Source organism: Phoca vitulina, unplaced genomic scaffold (genome assembly GCF_004348235.1).
Source record: "Phoca vitulina isolate PV1807 unplaced genomic scaffold, GSC_HSeal_1.0 scaffold40, whole genome shotgun sequence".
In the NCBI taxonomy this organism is placed as follows: Eukaryota; Metazoa; Chordata; class Mammalia; order Carnivora; family Phocidae; genus Phoca; species Phoca vitulina.
The window spans coordinates 12,738,336-12,759,728 of NW_022589743.1; the positions used below are offsets into that span (position 1 = coordinate 12,738,336).

Genomic DNA, 21,393 nt, shown 5'->3' on the forward strand with positions numbered 1-21,393 from the left:
CCGAAGGCAGCCATTTAAGCGACTGAGCCACGCAGGTGCCCCGCTTTCTAATATTCTTTTGTCAATTTGGGTGGCTATACAGGCATGAAAAGGACTTAATCTGTAGCTGGTTGGTCACTGTCATTAATCCATATGCTATTAATTCATATGCTGGTTTAGACTTTGTCTTAATACTGCAAATTTATTTTCTACCTCCCAACTTTTCCTTTCCACTATCTTTTCCTCGTGTGCAAACTGATTAATGGTAATAGAGGAAATGGGCAGAAACTTCTACTCTAGGTATAACCAGCCCTTCATACTTCTGTTAAAGATTTGATTCTGCCTTACAGGTTTCGTGGGGAGAGAGAAATTGCCTCATTGCCTTTTCTATCACACTGCACAAGTACCTAGAGGCAAACAAACTACACTAAGGCTTTTCCTGGAAGCTCTGAGTGCAAGCTTTTATCTCCCAAGTAACGATGACTCACGTGTAAGATTCCAAAACTTTTTGGAGAAGACTTTGTAAGGGGAATTATTTTTTAGAGTTTGAGTAGGTCTCCTTTATCACACTATTCAAATCATCAGTGAAGCCAGCTGTTTGTAATCCATGTGATTATTTTAATAGTTACTTTAAGATAGTTCATGGCACTATACAAAAAGCAAGATCATGTACATTAAAGCTGATGGCAGGATTGTATGTATGAGGTCCACAACTGATTGCTAAGCATACTACAAAGAATAATACAGTATTAAAATATATCATCCTCAGTAAATTAATCTGCACTTAGAAAATCTGATTGTTTACAGATAAAAAATAGCTTTTAGAACTTTCATTTAAAAATACAAACTTTATGAAAAATTTAAGAAATTTTAGACTGGGAATTACAAAAGTCAATGCTAAAGAAAATTCTACTTTCAGATAATGTGTATCTTAAAATATTATGAAAAATATTCTTTATTCTGAAAACAATGTCAGGAAAAGAATACCTGAGTTCCTCTAAAACCACTAGTTTTAGTTACCCAATTGCCGTTTTGGTAATATTAATGAGAAAACATTCACAATTTAACACTGCAACCACCTGTCAAATAATTAGGACAGAATAAATGTGCCATATGCATTAGGCTGAACATTACTTATATATTTCTTAAAACATAAGGTTCTTTAATCTTTTGATAAATTAGACTACATACTCATGTCTTACCATAATAATCTAAAACCATTTGGAAACATTTTCCTTAACTTCTAGTCCTGAAAACCCATTCTAATGTCTTTATCAATAGTCAGTGTAACCAAATGAAATTAATGTTTTGTGGCCTTCATAGTTTGTACAACTTAGTATATTTGAAGGTGGGATGAAGTGGTTCCATCTTTCCATTTGTTTATATGGTCTGAGATCACAGTTCGGCACAGTGGACATGTTTTCTCTCTGTTAAACCATAAGGTAATGCATTCTTCACAAAATATATGCTGTAAGGGAATTAAAAATTAGGCTTTATACTTTATAACATTTTAATTTTAAAATCATCACACTGCAGAGAATCATACTCCAGAGCTGAAAGGCATTTTGGAGAGCACTTAATCCCTTCATTTTACAAATAAAACAAATAGGACATTCAAGGACACAAGGCAGTGTCAGTAGTAGAGCCACTAGTGTTCTTTTGACTGTTCATTTAACGACTTTTAATAAATATAAACTATATATTTTATATATATATATATATAATATAAGCTATCTCTAGACGATAACTTTAAGTATAATGATTTAACAGCTTAATAAAGTGTGAGTAACTGCCATAAAGTATAGGAAAGGGCCTTACATACATTCCTCTGCATACAAATCATTAGAACATAAGGGACAAGACTTAGCTAATGTACCAAACCCCTGATTACAGGTAAGAAATTACTAGTATGTGGCCTGAATGCTACTTTAGGCTGAAGATTGTAGATTTTTCCTTTCAACTAATATAAATATGACTTGTGACTCAGAGAAGTGCTGTATTTGGTATGCTTAAAAAATATACTTACCTGACAGATGAGCAGAATTGGTTTTTGAAATTCAGCTTGACATATTGAACAAATGTCCACATCTGAACACTGTCTCTTGCTGGCAGCCACTCCATAACTCTATGAAGATAAAAAGTTCTGTTCATCTACAAATCTTTCCTTCCTATTACTCAAATACATAGGTGATGCTGTATTTCTCAAATCTCCCTGGAACTAGGCATTTGAAAACTCTCCTGAAGGACACAAATATTTCAAAGCTGAACTGTGTATGCAGAACCATGTCTTGATGGACTGCATGCATCCAGGTGAACTCATCAGATACATAATAGGATCTTAGAAGATTGTTAGATTCATTGACTTCCCAAATAATGATAGTGCTACAAATTCAACTGGCTTAAGAGACTAAGCAATCTGAAATAGAACTATTATAAAATCTATATTCACGTATTACGTGACCTGGTATTACCAAATAGCCCACTTATAACCTATGGCATTGGTTCAAAACAGTCCATTCAAAGCTTGGCTGGCTGAATGTAACTCATGTAGAGAGAACTTTAAAAATAGATTTCTGTGCTCCACACTGGAGACTGATTCAATAGGTCCAGACATACTGGGATGTGACCCAGGAATCTAATTTTTGAAAGCTAAGTGAACTGAATATGAAGAAGATTTGGGGACCACTGAACAGTGTCTTGTTACTCAATCTAAAAATAATTTGACTGTCATCCTTAATTATCACAAAAGTCAGAGAACACTTAGTACTAGGAAAAAATAAAATTTTACAAAAGAACTGGAATTGCAAAATGTCATGGGTAGAGTTATAACTGTCAAAACAGATTGAATGGTAACACAATTCTTTGAATTTCCTTTTCTCCTCAAGTCCTTAAAGTTTTTGATCTCTTTAAGACCTTAATAACTTCATCACCAAATTCTGTAGACCATAGTCATTAACTAGACATGACAAAATGTTGCCAATGAGATCACCTTTTTGTAGAAATGATGAGGAAAAGGTGGCTGAAGAGAAGTAAGAATACCAAGTTCAGTCATGGTAATGAGAGCAAAGCATGACCTGACTCAACCTGAGGCTATGATCTAAACTTATTTTACTAAATACTGAGAGTTAATAAAATCAAACGAAGACTCAAAGGATAAAAATATTTAAAAATAAGATTTTTTTTTTAAGTCTGGTGATGTTAAAGATTCCAGAAACAAACTGGGATACTGATGGATGATCTTGGTGCCAATTTTCCTTCATTAAAATGTCATTTAGCAGAGTGCACTGCAGATATATAAGCATAAGCTGACAAACTTTTAAAATAGCACTCCTGGGGGTGCCTAGGTGGTATAGTCAGTTAAGCTTCAGACTCTTGGTTTTGGCTCAGGTTGTGATCTCAGGGTCATCAGATTGAGCCCTGAGTTGGGGGCCTGAGCGCAGCTGCTTGAGATTCTCTCTCCCTCTGCACCTCCCGCTTTCTCTCTCAAATAAATAAATAAATAAATCTTAAAAAAAAAAATAGCACTCCTGTCTGGCATTTTGCAGACTCCCTTCAGGTGAAGACTTATTTTGATGGTGATTGCCATTTCCCTGGCAAAGTTCAGGAATATGTGTATACATGTATTCATGAGAGACTCACGAATAAATCAAAGAGTATCAAAGACTGTGATTTCTCTTTATGCCTCACACAGAATGAATATCAAAGTATTTCAGCACAGGCCTTACTAAATTATAGTAAAATGGCTGATAACTCATATAATCAATTGAATAAACTTCATCAAAGAAGAACTCTCAATTTTAATGTACCTGTCTAAAGAAAGAAATCTGAATAGGATGCAGCAAAACTTGTTACCAAATTAGTAATTCTAGGGGCACCTAGCTGGCTCAGTTGGTAGAGCATGTGACTCTTGATCTCGGGGTCGTGAGTTCAAGCCCCACATTGGGCATAGAGCTTACTTTAAAAAAATAGAAGATTACTAGCTCTACATCTAGCCAAAGAGTGTCCACATCTGAGTACTGACAACCTTTGAGGCTACTAAATAGCAAATGAGCCTTTCTCTGCAGTGTGTAACATCAGTGGAATCACATAATAATCAAGTTTATAACTGACAATGGAGTCTCAATTTACTGTTAAATTCCATGCTGTGAACTTACTGTGTTACAGAATTGACTTGGTGGGGAAATTTTTCCAGTAAGAAAATTTCAAGGGACATTTTTGGTAATGAGCTTTTCTCATATACACAATAAATTATAATGAGAGCATTTTTATAGAAGCTAAAGAGTTAATGGAAGTACACACAAAACCACCATCTGTGAAAAAAATTTTTTAAAGATTTATATATTTTTAGAGAGCATGCGTGAGCAAGGGGAGCTGTAGGAGAAGGGACAGAGGTAGAGGGAGAGAATCTCAAGCAGACTCCCTGCGGAGCGCGGAGCCCGACACGGGGTTGTGAGATTCAGGACCTGAGCTGAAACCAAGAGTCAGATGTTCAACCGACTGAGCCACCCAGGCACCCCATGTGAATTTTTAAAAAAAGGAAGTACAAAAGTTCATGACAAGATTTTTAAGGGAATGTATATAAACCCTTATGTCAAGTGATCTGAAGTGGCACATTCAAAAATACAAGCACCACATCAACTATCAGGTGGTTGTCAACATTCAAGTCAAGAAACTGATCACAGAAATAAAACTGAAATTATTATCATAGCCCCATGTGCCAAAGTACTAAAAAAGCATGTAATTATGAAATCCACACTTTTCTTTTCTTTTTTAAAACAAGCTCTATGCCCAATGTGGGGCTTGAATTCACTACCCAAAATCAAGAGTCACATGCTCTACTGACTGAGCCAGCCAGGCTCCCTATGAAATCCATACTTGTAAAATTTATCAACTAAAACATTTTTATAATGAAGAAAGGTAAAGTGTTTGTTTTTTTTTAACTGATAAAAAGTACTTACTGGTCGTGTAAAAAATATTCGTAAAACCCGTCGGAAAGTTCTCAGATGTCCAAAAAAGTCCAAAAGCTGAAAGAGGAAATAAGAGAGAATTTTTTAATTCAAAGAGCCCTATCTGTTAAACCCAGAGATAGAAGCTAAAATCCCATATCATCAAATACTGATATTAACAATGCTTATTGCATATTCATTTCATTCTAAATATATTTAAAATCCAATTATGGAATATTTTACTCAATTTATAGATTTAAGCCAACTTTTTTTTTTTTAAAGATTTGAGAGAGAGAGAGGGAGAGAGAGAGAACGAGTAGGGGGGAGGGGCAGGGGGAGAGGGAGAAGCAGACTCCCCTGCTGAGCAAGGAGCCCGACGTGGGGCTTGATCCCAGGACCCCGGGATCATGGCCTGAGCCACCCAGGCACCCCATGTTACCTACTTTTAGTATGAGGTAGAGTAAAGCCAGCAATATCCCAAGACTCCGTCTAGTTACATTACCAAACTCCCCATAGCTTATAAGGTAACGAAACCAAACTGGTATGGGAACAAAAGTTCGGTAATACTGACATGATTCTTCTAAAAGCATGTACCAGTAACCCTAAAAATGAAGGAAAAAGAAAACAGCTACACAAGCTACTTATATACATAGCACAAATATTTCATACTGGACTGAAATAATCATGAGCATTTGGCACAATAACTATGAAATTAATCTTCATAATGATAATGGTTATGACTGACAATCTCAACCTCGTTTTCACAATTACTGTTTCTAAAGAATTTCTGAAGAATGACTGAAAATTTTTTATGTATACTATAAGTAAAACATTTTTGCTGATTACAAAAATTTATATTAAAGTTTTTACTGAGTATGGGAAAAACACTGAATATAGTCAGTTATCAATTATTAATTGATAAAGCCCTGGAGGAGAACAGAAGTACAAACCTAATTTTATTTTTCTATATGTGATGTGGGGACTGATTATTAGATTATTCTGAAGCAAATATATTTCTGATTTTATTGGACTAGATTAATATTTGGGTTCAAGTCTTTGAGCAATGGTTGCCAGTCTGAGGTAATACAGATAAATTAGGTTATTTAGGAAACTGAAAAGTTATAAAAGAGTCATTTCAACAAAGACTAAATAGCATTAATGTGGTTTTGCTAACATTTTTTCAATAAACAATGTGAGTTTCTTACCTTGGATTTAAAAGGCATGATGAAAGAAGGCATCAACAAAATAAGGCATTTTAAGCCCATGAAGAGGAATTTCAGAATGAAGTCTGTAATTCCAACAATCCAAAGTACTTCCCAGAAGCTTGAATTGTCCAAAGTAGGATTTAAGAAAATTAAGCTACCAAGAGAAAAACATCAAAACTTAACCAGAGCAACATACAAAGGTCAAGTTTGATAAGGGTTTTAAATTTGCTACCAAATATTTTACTTTAATTTGATGTGTAAAAAATGTGAGTTTGGCAAGATGTTAGAGTTCATGTAATAAATAGAATGGAAAATCATTTTGCTTATTTTAAAGAGACTTTTCAAATGTTTACATTTCAAATCTTTCCTCCATAGAATAAAGAAAAACAAGTCTTCCCAGCATGTCATGGTTGGAAAGCTAGCCTGTAATCTAAAAAATTCACTAAATACTAGATTATCTGCCATTCTCTACTCAACCAACCCCAATCAAGGTTCCGTTCCCTCCTTTCCACTGAATTGCTTTTGTCAAGATCACCAGTTCCTTCCGTCTTGCTGAACTCAAAGTTCACTTCTTGTTTTCCATCTTCCCTCCCTGAATTATTTCTTCCTAGACTTCTAACATCACACTCTTCTAGTTCTCATTATGTGATTGATGGTTCCTTAAATCTCCTTTGCTGCTGCTCCTCTAATTATAGGCATGTCCAGTCCTGCCCCCTCTCCTGTCTATACTTTTTTTCCCCTCGTTAGTCTTGGTGAGTTCCATAGTTTTTAGATATCAACCATATGCTGGATAACACCAAAATTTATAGCCCTAACCTTAATTCTAAGCTCATGACATATAACTATAATCACTTTAACAGTTCTACATAATCTCACCAACTTAACATGTTCAAAGCAAAACTGATTTTCCCATCAAAACCAGTTCCTTCCCCAGTCTTTCCCAGGCCATAAATGGCATCACCATCCAGCCAGTTGCTAAGACTAAATCCTCGGTGTCTATCTTTGATTCTTACCCCCTACCGACCCACCCAGTGCAATCTGAGTGTTATCGGTTCCCCCTACAAAGTATATCCCAGACTGTCCACACCTCTCTAGCTCTACTGAAGCCAAAACTTCTAATTATCTGATTAAAGCCAAAAATTCAAAACACTTCCATCTGACATGGAAACTTAAGTACTGTCCTTTAGTAAGTCTTCTCCTTGCTTCTAAAAACAGATCATGTGTTCTCACCACACACACATAACTAAGGGAGGTGATGGATATGTTAATTAGCTTGATTGTAATCATTTCATAAGGTATACATATATCAAAACATCATGTTATATATATTAAGTATATATAATTTTTGTCAAAAATAAATAAAAATTTAAAAAGACCACCACCAAAAACCTAATGATATTCAAAATTATTGATTATATAACTAAAAATTTAAGTATCAAAAATTAAATAGTACCTGCTATGAGCCAAGGCACTGATATACAAATGTGAATAAGTCACTTAGACCTATTAATCTTGGAAGGAGAGGAACAGGTAAAAACTGAACTCTAACAACAATTTTGTGCAAGTTAAGATATATGCAAAATGCTATGAAATAAATGATTACATAAAAAATGTGACTGTGTATTTGGACCTCAAATTACCTGTAATAAAGTGACTGAGAATGAAAGGTGTAATATAAAAGAACAGAAGATCCTGCTAAGAATACCAGTAACCAAGCACACTGAATCTTTGAGCACCTTTCCTGAAAAATAAACAATTTTATAATTTGTTACTATGAATTATGCCAGAATTATAAATAACATTAAACTATTTTATTTAATGACTAATTAACACATTTTAAGACTAATCTTATTAAAAATATATTGTTAAATTGTACATCATCACACTCTAGTGAACAAAACAGAACTCATATTTAAACAAATTTTTCAAAATACAAGTTTCTTCACTGTATTAAAACATAACCCACATTACCCAGGCTTCAAAGAAGCCCAATCTTCTACAAGCTGACATAAAGGACCCGTCCAAGTACAAACTTTACCTATTTTTGCCTCCCTGACAAAACAGAACTTTAAAAATGCATTTAAGTTATAAGGATTTGTTAAGTATAATTTTTAGAATTTTCAAACAATTCTGTAAGATTTTAACAAGGTAATTTGTTATTAATATCACTTAATTTTTTTTTAAGATTGATTTTATTTATCTGACAGAGAGAGCAAGAGAGCACAAGCACAAGGAGCAGCAGAGGGAAAGGGAGAAGCAGGCTCCCTGCTTCTTCAGGATCATGACTTGAGCTGAAGGCAGACAGACGCTTAACCAACTGAGCCACCCAGGTGCCCCTCACTTAAATTTTTTAAAAAGATTTTATTTATTTGAGAGAGAGAGCATGCATGGGGTAGGGGTAGGGGGAGCGGAGAGGGACAAGCAGCAGACTGCCCACTGAGCGCAGAGCCTGACAGAGGCTTGGTCTCACAATGACCTGAGCCAAAATCAAGAGTAGGATGCTTAATCGATTGAGCCACCCAGGCGCCCCTTAAAATTGTTTTAATTACTAGTTTAATTAAAAGTTTTAGGGGCGCCTGGGTGGCTCAGTCGGTTGAGCGTCCGCCTTTGGCTCGGGTCATGATCCCGGGGTCCTGGGATCGAGCCCTGCATCGGGCTCCCTGCTCCGAGGGAAGCCTTCTCCCACTCACACTCCCCTGATGTGTTCCCTCTCTCGCCGTCTCTCTCTGTCAAATAAATAAAATCTATAAAAGTTTTACCTATTTTAAACCCTGAATTACATTTTTATGGTTTGATAGGTTCTAACTACAAATATCCAGGTCAGAATGCATGATCCTTTACACAGATACAGCCCTTTAAAGTTGCTTGAAGGTGAAATTTTATAAACTAATCCTGTTTTCTCCAATAATTTATATGACTAATAATTTATAATTTGTGTTATGGAAAAACTATGGGGTTCAATTTTTCTTAAATAAGAGAGACCTAAATAGTTTAATACCTATTCGATGTACGTTTAACTATTTTAAATTTTATAGGGCAACAGCAAAAGTTTTTAATGATACTGTATTACCTAGTTTGGTCAAATTACTCAAAATATGAAGGCACTTGACAAATCAGATCAAACAGTGAATTCTAAATCTTTTAATACTATCGAGCTTTTCTATCAGGGACTCAACATACAAAGAAAATAAAGTGAAACAATTTACCATTAGGACAGATCATTTAGATAACAAAATTTAATATATCATGGATGCTATGACATGTCTATTTAAATTTGTCAAGAAAATGATCTTAATTCCTATTTCTCTCAAAAGTGAGTATATAATTAATTCTACACAAACATTTAATGGTTTTTTTAGTTACTCGTTATACTTACTCTTAGAAAAACCTGATTTACAATGCTTTTGTTTGCATACATAAAAGTTGTAAGCAGCCCAATTCCAAGAGAAATTCCTGTTAGGAGATAAGTTCCAGTTAATTGAAAGGAAAAAAAAATCCAAGAGCTAACACAATGACATGAATTTAAAGGAAACATGTACAATTTTAAAAGCTAACAAAATACAAAGGTTCAGATAGATTACCAGTAAAGAAATAAAATTAACTGACAATGAAACAATTCAATGTTTTATTATACCCTACCTGTTATATGCTGCATAACGAGTTTGACACCCAGAATCAAAATATATGGAAGACTTTTGTGCAACCACTTGAAGAGATAGCGGAATTCCGAGAAGGAGCTGCTACCATGATCTCCAGACTCTGTGGCAGTATCATCAGACTGCCTTGCTTCATTCTGGGAGTGACTCCGGAATCGACTATGTATACATCCATGGGTACAGCTATGGATACCTGACCTTATATTTCTGGAGGCTGGATTTTCAGCATATTCTTTAGGTATGGAGTTTATCTGGATATGAACATCTCCAGAATGAAGACAAGAACCTTCTCCTGTCAATTTTGTATGGACACATTGGGAGGCTGAGGCATCCTCATTGCCTGCAGCTCCTGGAGGGCTGTGCAGTTGGCTACAGTTGGCTTGCATGACCCTTGAATACTTTTTCTGTGATCCAGATTTCTTTGCTCCAGCGCTCTATTTCCTAAAAATCAAAGAGCATAAAATATTCTAAGTGAACAGTTAAATACGGACAATATACTGCTCAGTAGGAATCCTTTATTCATTACAGTAGAGGCCAACAGTCATAGTTGATGAATTATCTTCAGATTATCTATCACTTGTTACCAGACTCCTCCCCCTTCCCTTAATGCCAAGGCTCTGCTGCTGTACCCAAACTATTTTTTAGGGAACATCTGCTACAAAAAAAATTTAGTTTCAGATGCCCTCTTCTCTAAATACAGAAGGAAAGAGCAAAACTGTCAAAGTATAAGTGCCCAGCAGATGTTAATAATGTACCAATACTTATTCATACTTGAATACATCAGTATATTTACTCTGCCCAACTGGAGCAGTTTCATCTCTGATGGAGATTCTACATTTTATAAAAGTGAGACAGTATTTTTTAATGCTTAGAAAGGCTAGGAAGAAAAAAAAGCATTAAATCTTAATGCCTTTTAAAGTATCATGGAAAACTAATAATAAACATTTCATTTAGGTGACCTACAAATTTCGTTTTATGCTGAAATAGCTTTCCCAAGGCTTAAAAGATTTCTAATAACTACTTCCAAGAGTATCACCTTCCCCCACAAAAGAATACTACCCAAATACCTTTAAAATAGGGAGACTTAGGGAGTCGCCATGTAATTGCTAGGTAACTCTTTAGTCTGAGTAAGGATAGTTATATAGTCTGCCCATTAAAAATGCCATCATCTTTGGGGAGGTGGGGGGGGGGAAGGGCAAAAGACACTGGCAGGGAAGGATCCCTAAATGACCAGTGTGGGCAGCCCTGGAAGATGCCAGAGCCTTATCCCAGCCTGCCCGTAGGAGGAAGCTAGGGTGAACGTCAGGGTATGTTCTATCATTCCCTTTCATTCCTAAGTTTGAATTTTTTTTTTTTTTTTTTTTCCAGTTACTGTACGGCGGTGTGGTTTTTAGTGCCTTTCACTAAAGGCTTTCACCGATGCTCCGACGCCACAGGTGCTATTTACTCCCTCAAACCTCCGAAGACCAACGTTGGACGGGACAGTCTCTTTTTCATATATAACGTAGAACCTTCCCACTTTCCTCCAAGCACAAGCAAGAAAGGGGACGAAAAATTTAAGAAAAGCAAACGCGCACGCAACTCTTCCGGAATCCCCAGGACTGAGTTTTCCACCCACGTTCGAGCTCCGAGTGCCTCACTTATTCCCCCCACCCCCACCCCCAGACACCATTCGCCGCGGCCCCTCGCCTCTGCCCGCTTCCCCCCAGGCCTGACCTCTCATGACGATGAGTGAACGGAGGCCCCGGCAGCGACTGCAGCAACAGCTGGAGACCCCGGCTCGAGGCCTTCAGTCAAGGCCATCACCTTAAATCCCCACTACCGGCAACTCCGGCCCAGCTCGGTGGCGGCGGCGGCGGCGGCGCGCGCGCTCCCCAGACGTCCTCACGCGCGCGTGCGCTGCCCGCCGCGTGCCCGCCCCCGCGCAACGCGCCGAGGGACGGGCTGCGCCCGGGGTGCCCCGCTGGCGTGAGGCCGCCTGGGGGTGGTGGTTGTTGAGAGGAGGGGGCTGCGCCTGAGGACCGCCTGCAGGCGTCTGCACTAAACAATAAGCCGCCGTCACCTAAGTGCGTATATACGTGTAATCCGCTACACGCCTTAGAGATCTGGATGTTTTGAGGTTAAAAATGTTCTGGCTTTAGGAACCTGCTCTCGGAGGAGAGACCTGATGTTGGGGGTTGTCTTAGGCCGGCCCCGGCTCGTCCCGCAGGATCCTGGCGCCTGCCCTGTGTAGGCTGCCCCCCACCCTGCTTATATCCCCGTCTCCCGGGACCCGAGTTAGAGGAGCCACGTCAGCGACGGGCTCGGCGCGTCCCTAGACGAGTGGGGCGGAGCGAGAACGTTCGGGTTTTCGCGTTGGCGTTTCTCGAGCTTAACCCCCTGACCGAGTTGTGGCTGGTGGTGAAGTTTTAACTGAAATGGCTTTTCGTTATGATCTTAAAGTTGCACCGTGTGAGCTAGGCCCTGCCAAAACTTGAGGGAGGAGAAGCAAAGAGAAGTCGGAGAGAGATTTGGTGGCGGTGGAAGTAGAAGTTAATTTTAAAAACCCTGTCTTGTATATAGGGAACTCTGCTATCTTCGCTCTAAGTTCTAGAATGAAGCGTTTATTAAGAAAAATCTTAAAAGGAACAAGGGCGCCTGGATGGCTCGGTTGGTTGAGCAACTGCCTTCGGCTCAGGTCATGATCCTGGAGTCCCGCATCGGGCTCCCAGCTCGGCAGGGAGTCTGCTTCTCCCTCTGACCCTCCTGCCTCTCATGCTATCATTCTCTCTCTCTCAATTAAAAAACAAACAAACAAACAAACAACAACAACAAATCCAAAAGAAACAACCCCCCCCTTTTATCCCCGGCAAAAACATATTTTGAATGATAACTGTATTCCATGAATCTTCCCTCATCCCGCACAACCACCAAAGGCCTTTCCATTCTGAACTACAAGCTTTTTACCTGTAATTTATAGAAATTGACGTCAAGTAAATAACTCTTAATAGTCTTCCTACAGTCTTACTTGGCAAGGGGTTTTCTTTCATTAGAGATAATAAATTTGCCTATATGTGCTATGAGTTGACTAGTGGAATGAGTGATACTTTGTCTTTTTATTGGTCATTACCTGACTTACAACCATTCACAACTTTGCCCAGATTAGTTTGGTGGTGTGTACTTTCTGAGGCTTCTTAATCACGAAGTTGTTTGCACTTTATTTTCTCCTGTATCAGAGTACAACTGAGTACACCGTTTAACTTCAGTTATCTGCTTTGAGGCTGTGCTTAAGTCAGATTAGTTCTTTTTTTTAATTTTTATTTTTTTTAAAGATTTTATTTATTAACTTGACAGAGAGAGACACAGCGAGAGAGGGAACACAAACAGGGGGAGTGGGAGAGGGAGAAGAAGGCTTCCTGCTGAGCAGGGAGCCCTATGTAGGGCTCGATCCCAGCATCCTGGGATCATAAGTCAGGTTTGTTCTATCACCAAACCCATTTCCCTTGGTTAGAAAAGACACTCTTCCCCCCCACCCCCAACTGGTATTAGATCTGCTTCACACTGTTGATTAAGATATTGGGCTTTTTTTTTTTAAATTTTTTTATTGTTATGTTAATCCCCATACATTACATCATTAGTTTTAGATATAGTGTTCCATGATTCATTGTGTGTGCATAACACCCAGTGCTCCATGCAGAACGTGCCCTCCTCAATACCCATCACCAGGCTAACCCATCCTCCCAACCCCCTCCCCTCTAGAACCCTCAGTTTGTTTTTCAGAGTGATATTGGGCTTTTTATTTATTTTTTAATATTTATAGGTCTCCATGAGCTTAACATAAGTCTTGCTGACAAATTAGGTTTCTGGGTTAGTAAGGCTGTCTTAGTCCATTTGGGCTGCAAAATTATAGACTAGGTAGCTCATAAACAACAAATTTATTTCTCACAGTTCAGGAGCCTAAGAAGTCTAACATTGAAGTGCTGGCAGATTTGGTGTCTGGTGAGTACCTGTTTCGTTGAATATCTGTTTCCTATTCTTCTTGCTGTGTCCTCCTGTGGTGGAAGGGTGGAGGGAACTCTTTGGAATCTCATTCATAAGGGCTCTGCCCTCATGACCTAATCACCGGCCTCCAACTCCTAATACCATCACATTGGACATTAGATGAATTTTGTAGGGGCACAAATATCAGGACTGTAGCAAAGGCTGAGGGCCAGGCTCAGGACTGTAGTGAATTTTTCAAGGAGACATACTTTTGTATATATCCTTTCATTCCATCTACAACATGGATATTTTTATTTTAAACTTTAAAAGGTATGATAATTTAGGGAAACAGAAAAAGAGTCAGTCTCATGTAATCTAGCTATAGCTACAATGGGGCATCAGTCTGTTTTAGTACAGTAGGTATATTTAAAATTTAATACATTTACACATCTCACTGTAATGTTTAAATTCTTACTTTAACACATTCATAACACATTGTAGGTATATTAGGACACATTGAAAGTTTACTAGTATACTTGGAACTGCATTCCACTCAAACAACTTGACTGAAAAGTAACATTTGAAGAAGTAGAGTACTGAGTTGATGACAAGATTTGACAGGGACAGACTTACCTGATAAATTTTCTTTCCACTAGCATCTAGAATGTAGGAAATGGGCATTTTAATTGATTAATTCAAGCAGGATTTGCTGAGTACTTACTAAGTGTCAAGAATTGTACTAGAGGTTGGAGAGGTAGACATTAAAAAAAACACAGTGCCCTTCCCCCAGTGACATAAGTGGCTAGACAAGTCTCCAAACAAATAATTGTAGTATACTGGAATAAAACTATAATTGAAGGTTGTATGAGATGCAATGGAAGCAAGAACTGAAGCATTTAACTTTGTTAGGAAGGAACTGCTTCATTATATTTGTGATATTTGAGCTGAATCTTGAAGAATATGTCGAAATTTGCCAGGACACAAGCAGTAAATGGACATTCCAGATAAAAACAACAATAGGTGGAAAGGCATGGTATTGAAATACAACAGCCCTTTGAAGTAATTTTTTTTGTTTCTGAAAGAGTAGGGTGCATATGAGGGAATAGTAAGTATGGGCTAGAAAATGAAAAATGTTGTGGTCTTAGGAATTTATTCTATAGTTTATTCTAATGGCCAAAGGAAAGCTATTGAGTTTTAAGCAGCAGAGTTTTATGACAAGATTTGCATTTTCCAGAAAATTCACATGCTGATAGCTTACAGTAATACAAGCTCAGGAGATTATTAAAAATAGTTGAAGTAGGAGATGAGAAGATCTTGAACTCCTCAGTAAAATGGGATTCATGAAATTGGAGGGCTTATAAGGAGATAAATAGGTTTAAGTGTGATAAATTGTTGCAGTTATGCCCCCCTTCTCAAGCCAATAGGTCATGCCTACGTATATCCATACCCTTGGGTAGACCCCTCCCAGACTGACTAACTCATGTGACTTGCTTTGGCCATTGAGATAATAGCAGTTGTAATTTAGCAGACTTGAAAAATGTTTGCACGTTAGGATTTGCCCTTTTACAGCTGATAACCCTTCAGCCACCATGTAATCAAATCAGGCTTTGCCTCCTAGAAGATCAGGAACCACTTGGAGAGAGGCCCCAAGTGTCCCAACCATCTCAGCCTTCCCAGTTGAGGCCCCAGACATATGTGTGAGGTCATCCTAGCCCCAACTAAGATGGTTCAGACCAGAAGAATCAGCTAGTCAACCCACAGAATCACAGGAAATAATAAATATTTCCATATAAATCTTCAGATTTGGAGCAGTTTGTTTCATAACAAAAGTTAACTGATACCCTAAGTGACCCAAGTAGATGTGGAGTGGGAAGAAGTCTAAGATGAATCTTTCTTTTGTAGCTTGGGCGGATGGATAGATCAATTTTGGAAAGCTATGAATATTAGACAAGTAAATTTGTGATACTACCAAAGATAATGGGAAATATATATATATATAGTTGTATTTTTTTAAGATTTTATTTTTAAGTAATTTCTACACCCAGCATGGGACTTGAACTTACAACCCCAAGATCAAGAGTTGCATGTACCACCAACTGAGCCAGCCAAGTGCCCTGGAAATATATATTTTTACAGACCAAGTTTGGAGGGATAATAAATTCAGCTGTGGAAATAGAGTCTTAGGGGTTGAGTTCTTGGGACATATAAGTGAAGGTATCCAGTTGGCAGTTTGATATAGATATCTGGAGATCATAAATTTGGAGTAAAAACTGTGGCTTTGAATGACATTGCCCATTTCTCATTAGTTTTGGGAGATTTTTGTAAATTCTTTGATACCTTGTACTTAGACAGTGTTGTCTATCAATAGAGACAACCTCTTCCTTTCCAATCTGTATGCTTTTTTAAAAAATTTTTTATTGTTATGTTAATCACCATACATTACATCATTCGTTTTTGATGTAGTGTTCCATGATTCATTGTTTGTGCATAACACCCAGTGCTCCATGCAGAATGTGCCCTCTTTAATGCCCATCACCAGGCTAACCCATCCTCCCACCCCCCTCCCCTCTAGAACCCTCAGTTTGTTTTTCAGAGTCCATCGTCTCTCATGGTTCGTCTCCCCCTCCCAATCTGTATGCCTTTTATTTTTTTATTGTGTTCGTTTGAATTGCCAGTACATGTTGAATAGGAGTGGTGAGAGTAGATGTCCTTGCCTTGTTCCTGTTTTAGGGAAAAAACATTCAGTCTTTTACTATTATGTGTTACCTATAGTTTTCCTTTTGTAGATGTCATTTTTCAGGTTAAGTTCCTTTCTTAGATTACTAAGAGTTTTTATCATGAGTAGATACTTAATTCTGTCAAATGCTTTTCCTGCCTATGTGGAGAAATCATAGTTTTTCTTCTTTAGTCTATTAATATGGTGAATTATGTCAATTAATTTTTAAATGTTGAATCAGCCTTGCATTTCCAGTATAAAACCCATTGGGTTGTAGTATATTATCCTTTTCATATGTTGAATTTTATTTACTCATATTTTGTGGTGGATTTTGCATCTATGTTTATGGGAGATACTGCCTTTCTTATGATGTATTTTTTTTTTTTTTAAAGATTTTATTTATTTATTTGACAGAGAGAGAGACAGCGAGAGAGGGAACACAAACAGGGGGAGTGGGAGAGGGAGAAGCAGGCTTCCCGCCGAGCAGGGAGCCCGATGCGGGGCTCGATCCCAGGACCCTGAGATCATGACCTGAGCCGAAGGCAGTCGCTTAACCAACTGAGCCACCCAGGCGCCCCTATGATGTATTTATCTGGCTTTGGTAATAGGGTTGTGCTCCTGAATTGGAAATGTTTCCCCCTTTTTCTGTTTTCAAAAAAGATTATATAGAATTAGTATTCTTTCTTTCTCTTTTTATTTTAAAGATTTTATTTATTTATTCATGAGAGACAGAGAGAGGCAGAGGGAGAGGGAGAAGCAGGCTCCCCACTGAGCAAAGAGCCAGATGCAGGACTCAATCCCAGGACCCTGGGATCATGACCTGAGCCGAAGGCAGATGCTTAACCGACTGAGCCACCCAGGCGCCTAGAATTAGTATTATTTCTTTATGATTTGGTAGATTTGCTGGTAAAGCCACTTGGCAAAGAAATTTCTTTATGGAGAGGTTTTAAACTACAGATTTAATTCCTTTAATGGATATAGGATTATCCAGGTTATATATTTCTTCCTGAGTGAGCTTTGGTAATTTGTGCCTATGGATGAATTGGCATAAAGGTGTGTGTAATACTCTCTTAAATATCTGTAGTGTCTGTGATGATGTCACCCTCACATTCCTGATTTTGGTAATTTATGTCTTTTTTTTTCATGTCAGTATGGCTAGAAGTTTATAGATTTTGTTAGTATTTTCCTTTTTTTTTTTAAGATTTTATTATTTATTTTAGAGAGAAAGAGAGTACCAGGGGAGACAGTGAAATGGGGGAGAGGGGTCCAAGGGGAGGGAGAGGGAAAGAGAGAGAATCTCAGGCAGACTGCATGCTGAGCATGGAGCCTGACCCCACAGCCCTGAGATCATGACCTGAGCCAAAACTAAGTTGGATGCTTAACTGACTGAGCCACCCAGGCACCCCTGTTGGTATTTTCAATAAAATTTGGTTTCTTTTATTTTGGTGTTATTTATTTTACTCTGTTGTTTCCCTATTTTTAATTTTACTGATTTCTGCTCTTTATTACTTCCCTTCTGTTTGCTTTGGATTTAATTTGCTCTTCCTTATGTGGTTTCTAAAGGTGTAAATTTGTTTGTTTGTTTTTAAGTAGGCTCCATGCCCAAGGTGGCTTGAATTCATGACCCTGAGATTAAGAGTCTCATGCTCTACTGACTGAGCCAGCCAGGTGCCCCTCTAAAGGTGGAAGTTTCTTTTTTTTTTTCTTTTTTTTTTAAAGATTTTATTTATTTGAGAGAGAGAGAGCATGAGCTGGGAGGAGAGGCAGAGGGAGAGGAAAAGCAGACTCCCCACTGAGCAGGGAACCCGATGTGGGGTTCGATTCCAGGACCCTGAGATCATGACCTGAGCAGAAGGCAGAGGCTGAACTGACTGAGTCACCCAGGGGCCCCTAAAGGTGGAAGTTTAGATCATTGATTTGAGATCTTTTCTCTAACATAGGCATGTGATTTTATGTATTTCTTTCTGAGCACTGCTTTGGCTGAGTCTAATACATTTTGATATGTTGTATTTTTATTTGAACTCAGTTCAGAATATTTTTTAACTTCCCTGTGACTTCTTATTTGACCTCTGGGTTATTTAGAAGTGTGTTAATTTCCAAATATTTATGACTTTTCTAGATATCTTTCTATTATTGGTTTCTCATTTAATTCTGATATATTCAGAAAACATACTTTCTGTGATTTCAACTCTTTAAAATTTGTATTACGATCTAGGGGTGCCTGGGTGGCAGAATCAGTTAAACGTCTACCTTCAGCTCAGGTCATGATCCCAGGGTCCCGGGATTAAGACCTGCATTGGACTCCCTGCTGAGCAGGAAGCCTGCATCTCCCTCTGCTCCTCCCCTCCAGCTCGTGCACTCTCTCTCTCTCACATTCTCTCTCTCAAGTAAATAAATAAATAAGTAAAATCTATTAAAAAATAAAATTATATTATGCCCTAGAATATCATGTCTCTTTTTTAAGACTTCATTTTATTTTATTTTTATTTTATTTTATTATGTTAGTCACCATACAGTATGTCATTAGTTTTTGATGTAGTGTTCCATGATTCATTGTTTTCATATAACACCCAGTGCTCCATGTAGTACGTGCCCTCCTTAATACCCATCGCCAGGCTAGCCCACCCCCCTACCCTGCCCCCCTCTAAAACCCTCAGTTTGTTTCTCGGAGTCCATAGTCTCTCATAGTTCGTCTCCCCCTCCGATTCCCCCCCCCTTCATTTTTCCCTTCCTTCTCCTAATGTCCTCCATGCTATTCCTTATGTTCCACAAATAAGTGAAACCATATGATAATTGACTTTCTCTGCTTGACTTATTTCACTTAGCATAATCTCCTCCAGTCCCATCCATGTTGATGTAAATGTTGGGTATTCATCCTTTCTGATGGCTGAGTAATATTCCATTGTATATATGGACCACATCTTCATTGGCCACAGCAACTTCTTTCAAGATACATCTCCAAAGGCAAGTGAAACAAAAGCAAAAATGAACTTTTGGGACTTCATCAAGATAAAAAGCTTTTGCACAGCAAAGGAAACAGTCAACAAAACAAAGAGGCAACCCACAGAATGGGAGAAGATATTTGCAAATGACACTACAAAGAGCTGATATCCAAGATCTATAAAGAACTTCTCAAACTCAACACCCAAAAAACAAATAATCAAGTCAAAAAATGGGCAGAAGACATGAAAAGACACTTCTCAAAAGAAGACATACAAATGGCTAACAAACATATGAAAAAATGTTCATCATCATTAGCCATCAGGGAAATTCAAATCAAAACCACATTGAGATACCACTCTACACCAGATAGAATGGCAAAAATTGAGAAGGCAAGAAACAACAAGTGTTGGAGAGGTTGTGGAGAAAGGGGAACCCTCTTACACTGTTGGTGGGAATGCAAGTTGGTACAGCCACTTTGGAAAACAGTATGGAGTTTCCTCAAAAAATTAAAAGTAGAGCTACTCTATGACCCAGCAATTGCACTACTGGGTATTTATCCCAAAAACACAGATGTAGTAAAAAGAAGGGCCATATGCACCCCAACGGTCATAGCAGCAATGTCTGCAATAGCCAAACTGTGGAAAGAGCCGAGATGCCCTTCAACAGATTAATGGATAAAGATTTTATTTTTTTAGTTTATTTTTTATTTATTTAAGTAATCTCTGTACCCAACATGGGGCTTGAACTCACAACCCTGAGATCAAGAGTCACATGCTCTGCTGATGGAGCCAAGCCATCCAGGCGCCCCTAGACTATCATATCTCTCTTTTTTTTTTTTTTAGGATTTTATTTATTTATTTGACAGAGAGACATAGGAAGAGAGGGAACACAGGCAGAGGGAGTGGGAGAGGGAGAAGCAGGCTTCCCGCGGAGCAGGGAGCCCAATGCGGGGCTCGATCCCAGGGTCCTGGGATCATGACCTGAGCCAAAGGCAGACGCCCAACGACTGAGCCACCCAGGTGCCCCTATCATATGTCTTGATAAATGCTTCAGGTGCACTTGAAAATAACGTGTATTCTAATGTTGTTGGGTAGAGAGTTCTACAAATATCTTAGATCAAGTTGGTTGATAGTGTTGTTCACGTCTTCTCAATCTTTGCTGACTTTCTACTTATTCTATCCATAACTTTAAGAAATAGTGAAGCCTCCAAGTATAATTATGAATTTGTCTATTTATCCTTTCAAGTTTTTGCTTCATATATTTTGAAGATCTGTTTTTAGGTCCATACACAATTACAGTTCTTACGTCTTCTTGGTGATCTGATCCTTTTAACATTGTATAATATCCGTCTTTATCCATGGTGATACATAGCACCTCCCACTTCTTTTGACTAGTGTTTTAATGTTATCTTTTACCATCCTTTTACTCCTAACCTATCTATGGGTTGCTTATTTAATTTCAGTTGAATCTTTGTTTAAAAAAACTCAATCTGACAATTTTTGCTTTTAATTGGTATGTTTAGATCATTTACATTAGTGTAATAATTGATGTGGTTGGACTTAAGTTACCCTTTTATTGATTTCTGTTTGTTTCCTCTTTTTTATTTTTCTCTTTAACCTTTCCTGCCTTTTTTTTGGATTATTTGGACATTTTTAGTATTCCATTATCTATTGGTTTTTGGTTATCTCTCTTTATAAAGATATAAGCACTTTCATTTTCTAATTTTTAACTGGTAAAATACACCTAACATAAAATTTATTATCTTAACTATTTTTAGGTGTATAGTTCAGTATTAAGTATATTTACATTGTTGTGCAACCATTCTTCAGAACTTTTCCATCTTGTGAAACTGAAACCCTATACCTATTAAGCAATAATTCCCTATTCTCCCTCCTCCCAAGCCTTGGCAAATACCATTCTACTTTGTTTCTATGAATTTGACTGCTCTAGATACTGCATGTAAATGGATTTATACAGTATTTGTCTTT

General features: G+C 37.9%; 1 protein-coding gene across 2 annotated transcripts; it reads right to left on the reverse strand.

The window, feature by feature from the left end:
* Positions 1-6: 6 nt before the first annotated feature.
* RNFT1 (ring finger protein, transmembrane 1) lies at positions 7-11,699 on the reverse strand. Of its 2 annotated transcripts, XM_032428475.1 has the most exons (9): positions 11,503-11,699; positions 9,770-10,227; positions 9,507-9,583; positions 7,771-7,871; positions 6,131-6,284; positions 5,369-5,527; positions 4,938-5,003; positions 2,006-2,104; positions 8-1,447 (listed from the first exon to the last, which is right to left on the reverse strand). In XM_032428475.1, exons 2-9 carry the CDS (start codon positions 10,170-10,172, stop codon positions 1,313-1,315), a joined length of 1,194 nt encoding a protein of 397 aa, XP_032284366.1. In that variant the 5' UTR covers positions 10,173-10,227; positions 11,503-11,699; the 3' UTR covers positions 8-1,312. The 2 variants fall into 2 exon arrangements, with proteins under 2 accessions (XP_032284367.1, XP_032284366.1); XM_032428476.1 differs by lacking the exon at positions 11,503-11,699 and having other exon boundaries at positions 7-1,447; positions 9,770-10,210.
* Positions 11,700-21,393: the final 9,694 nt, after the last annotated feature.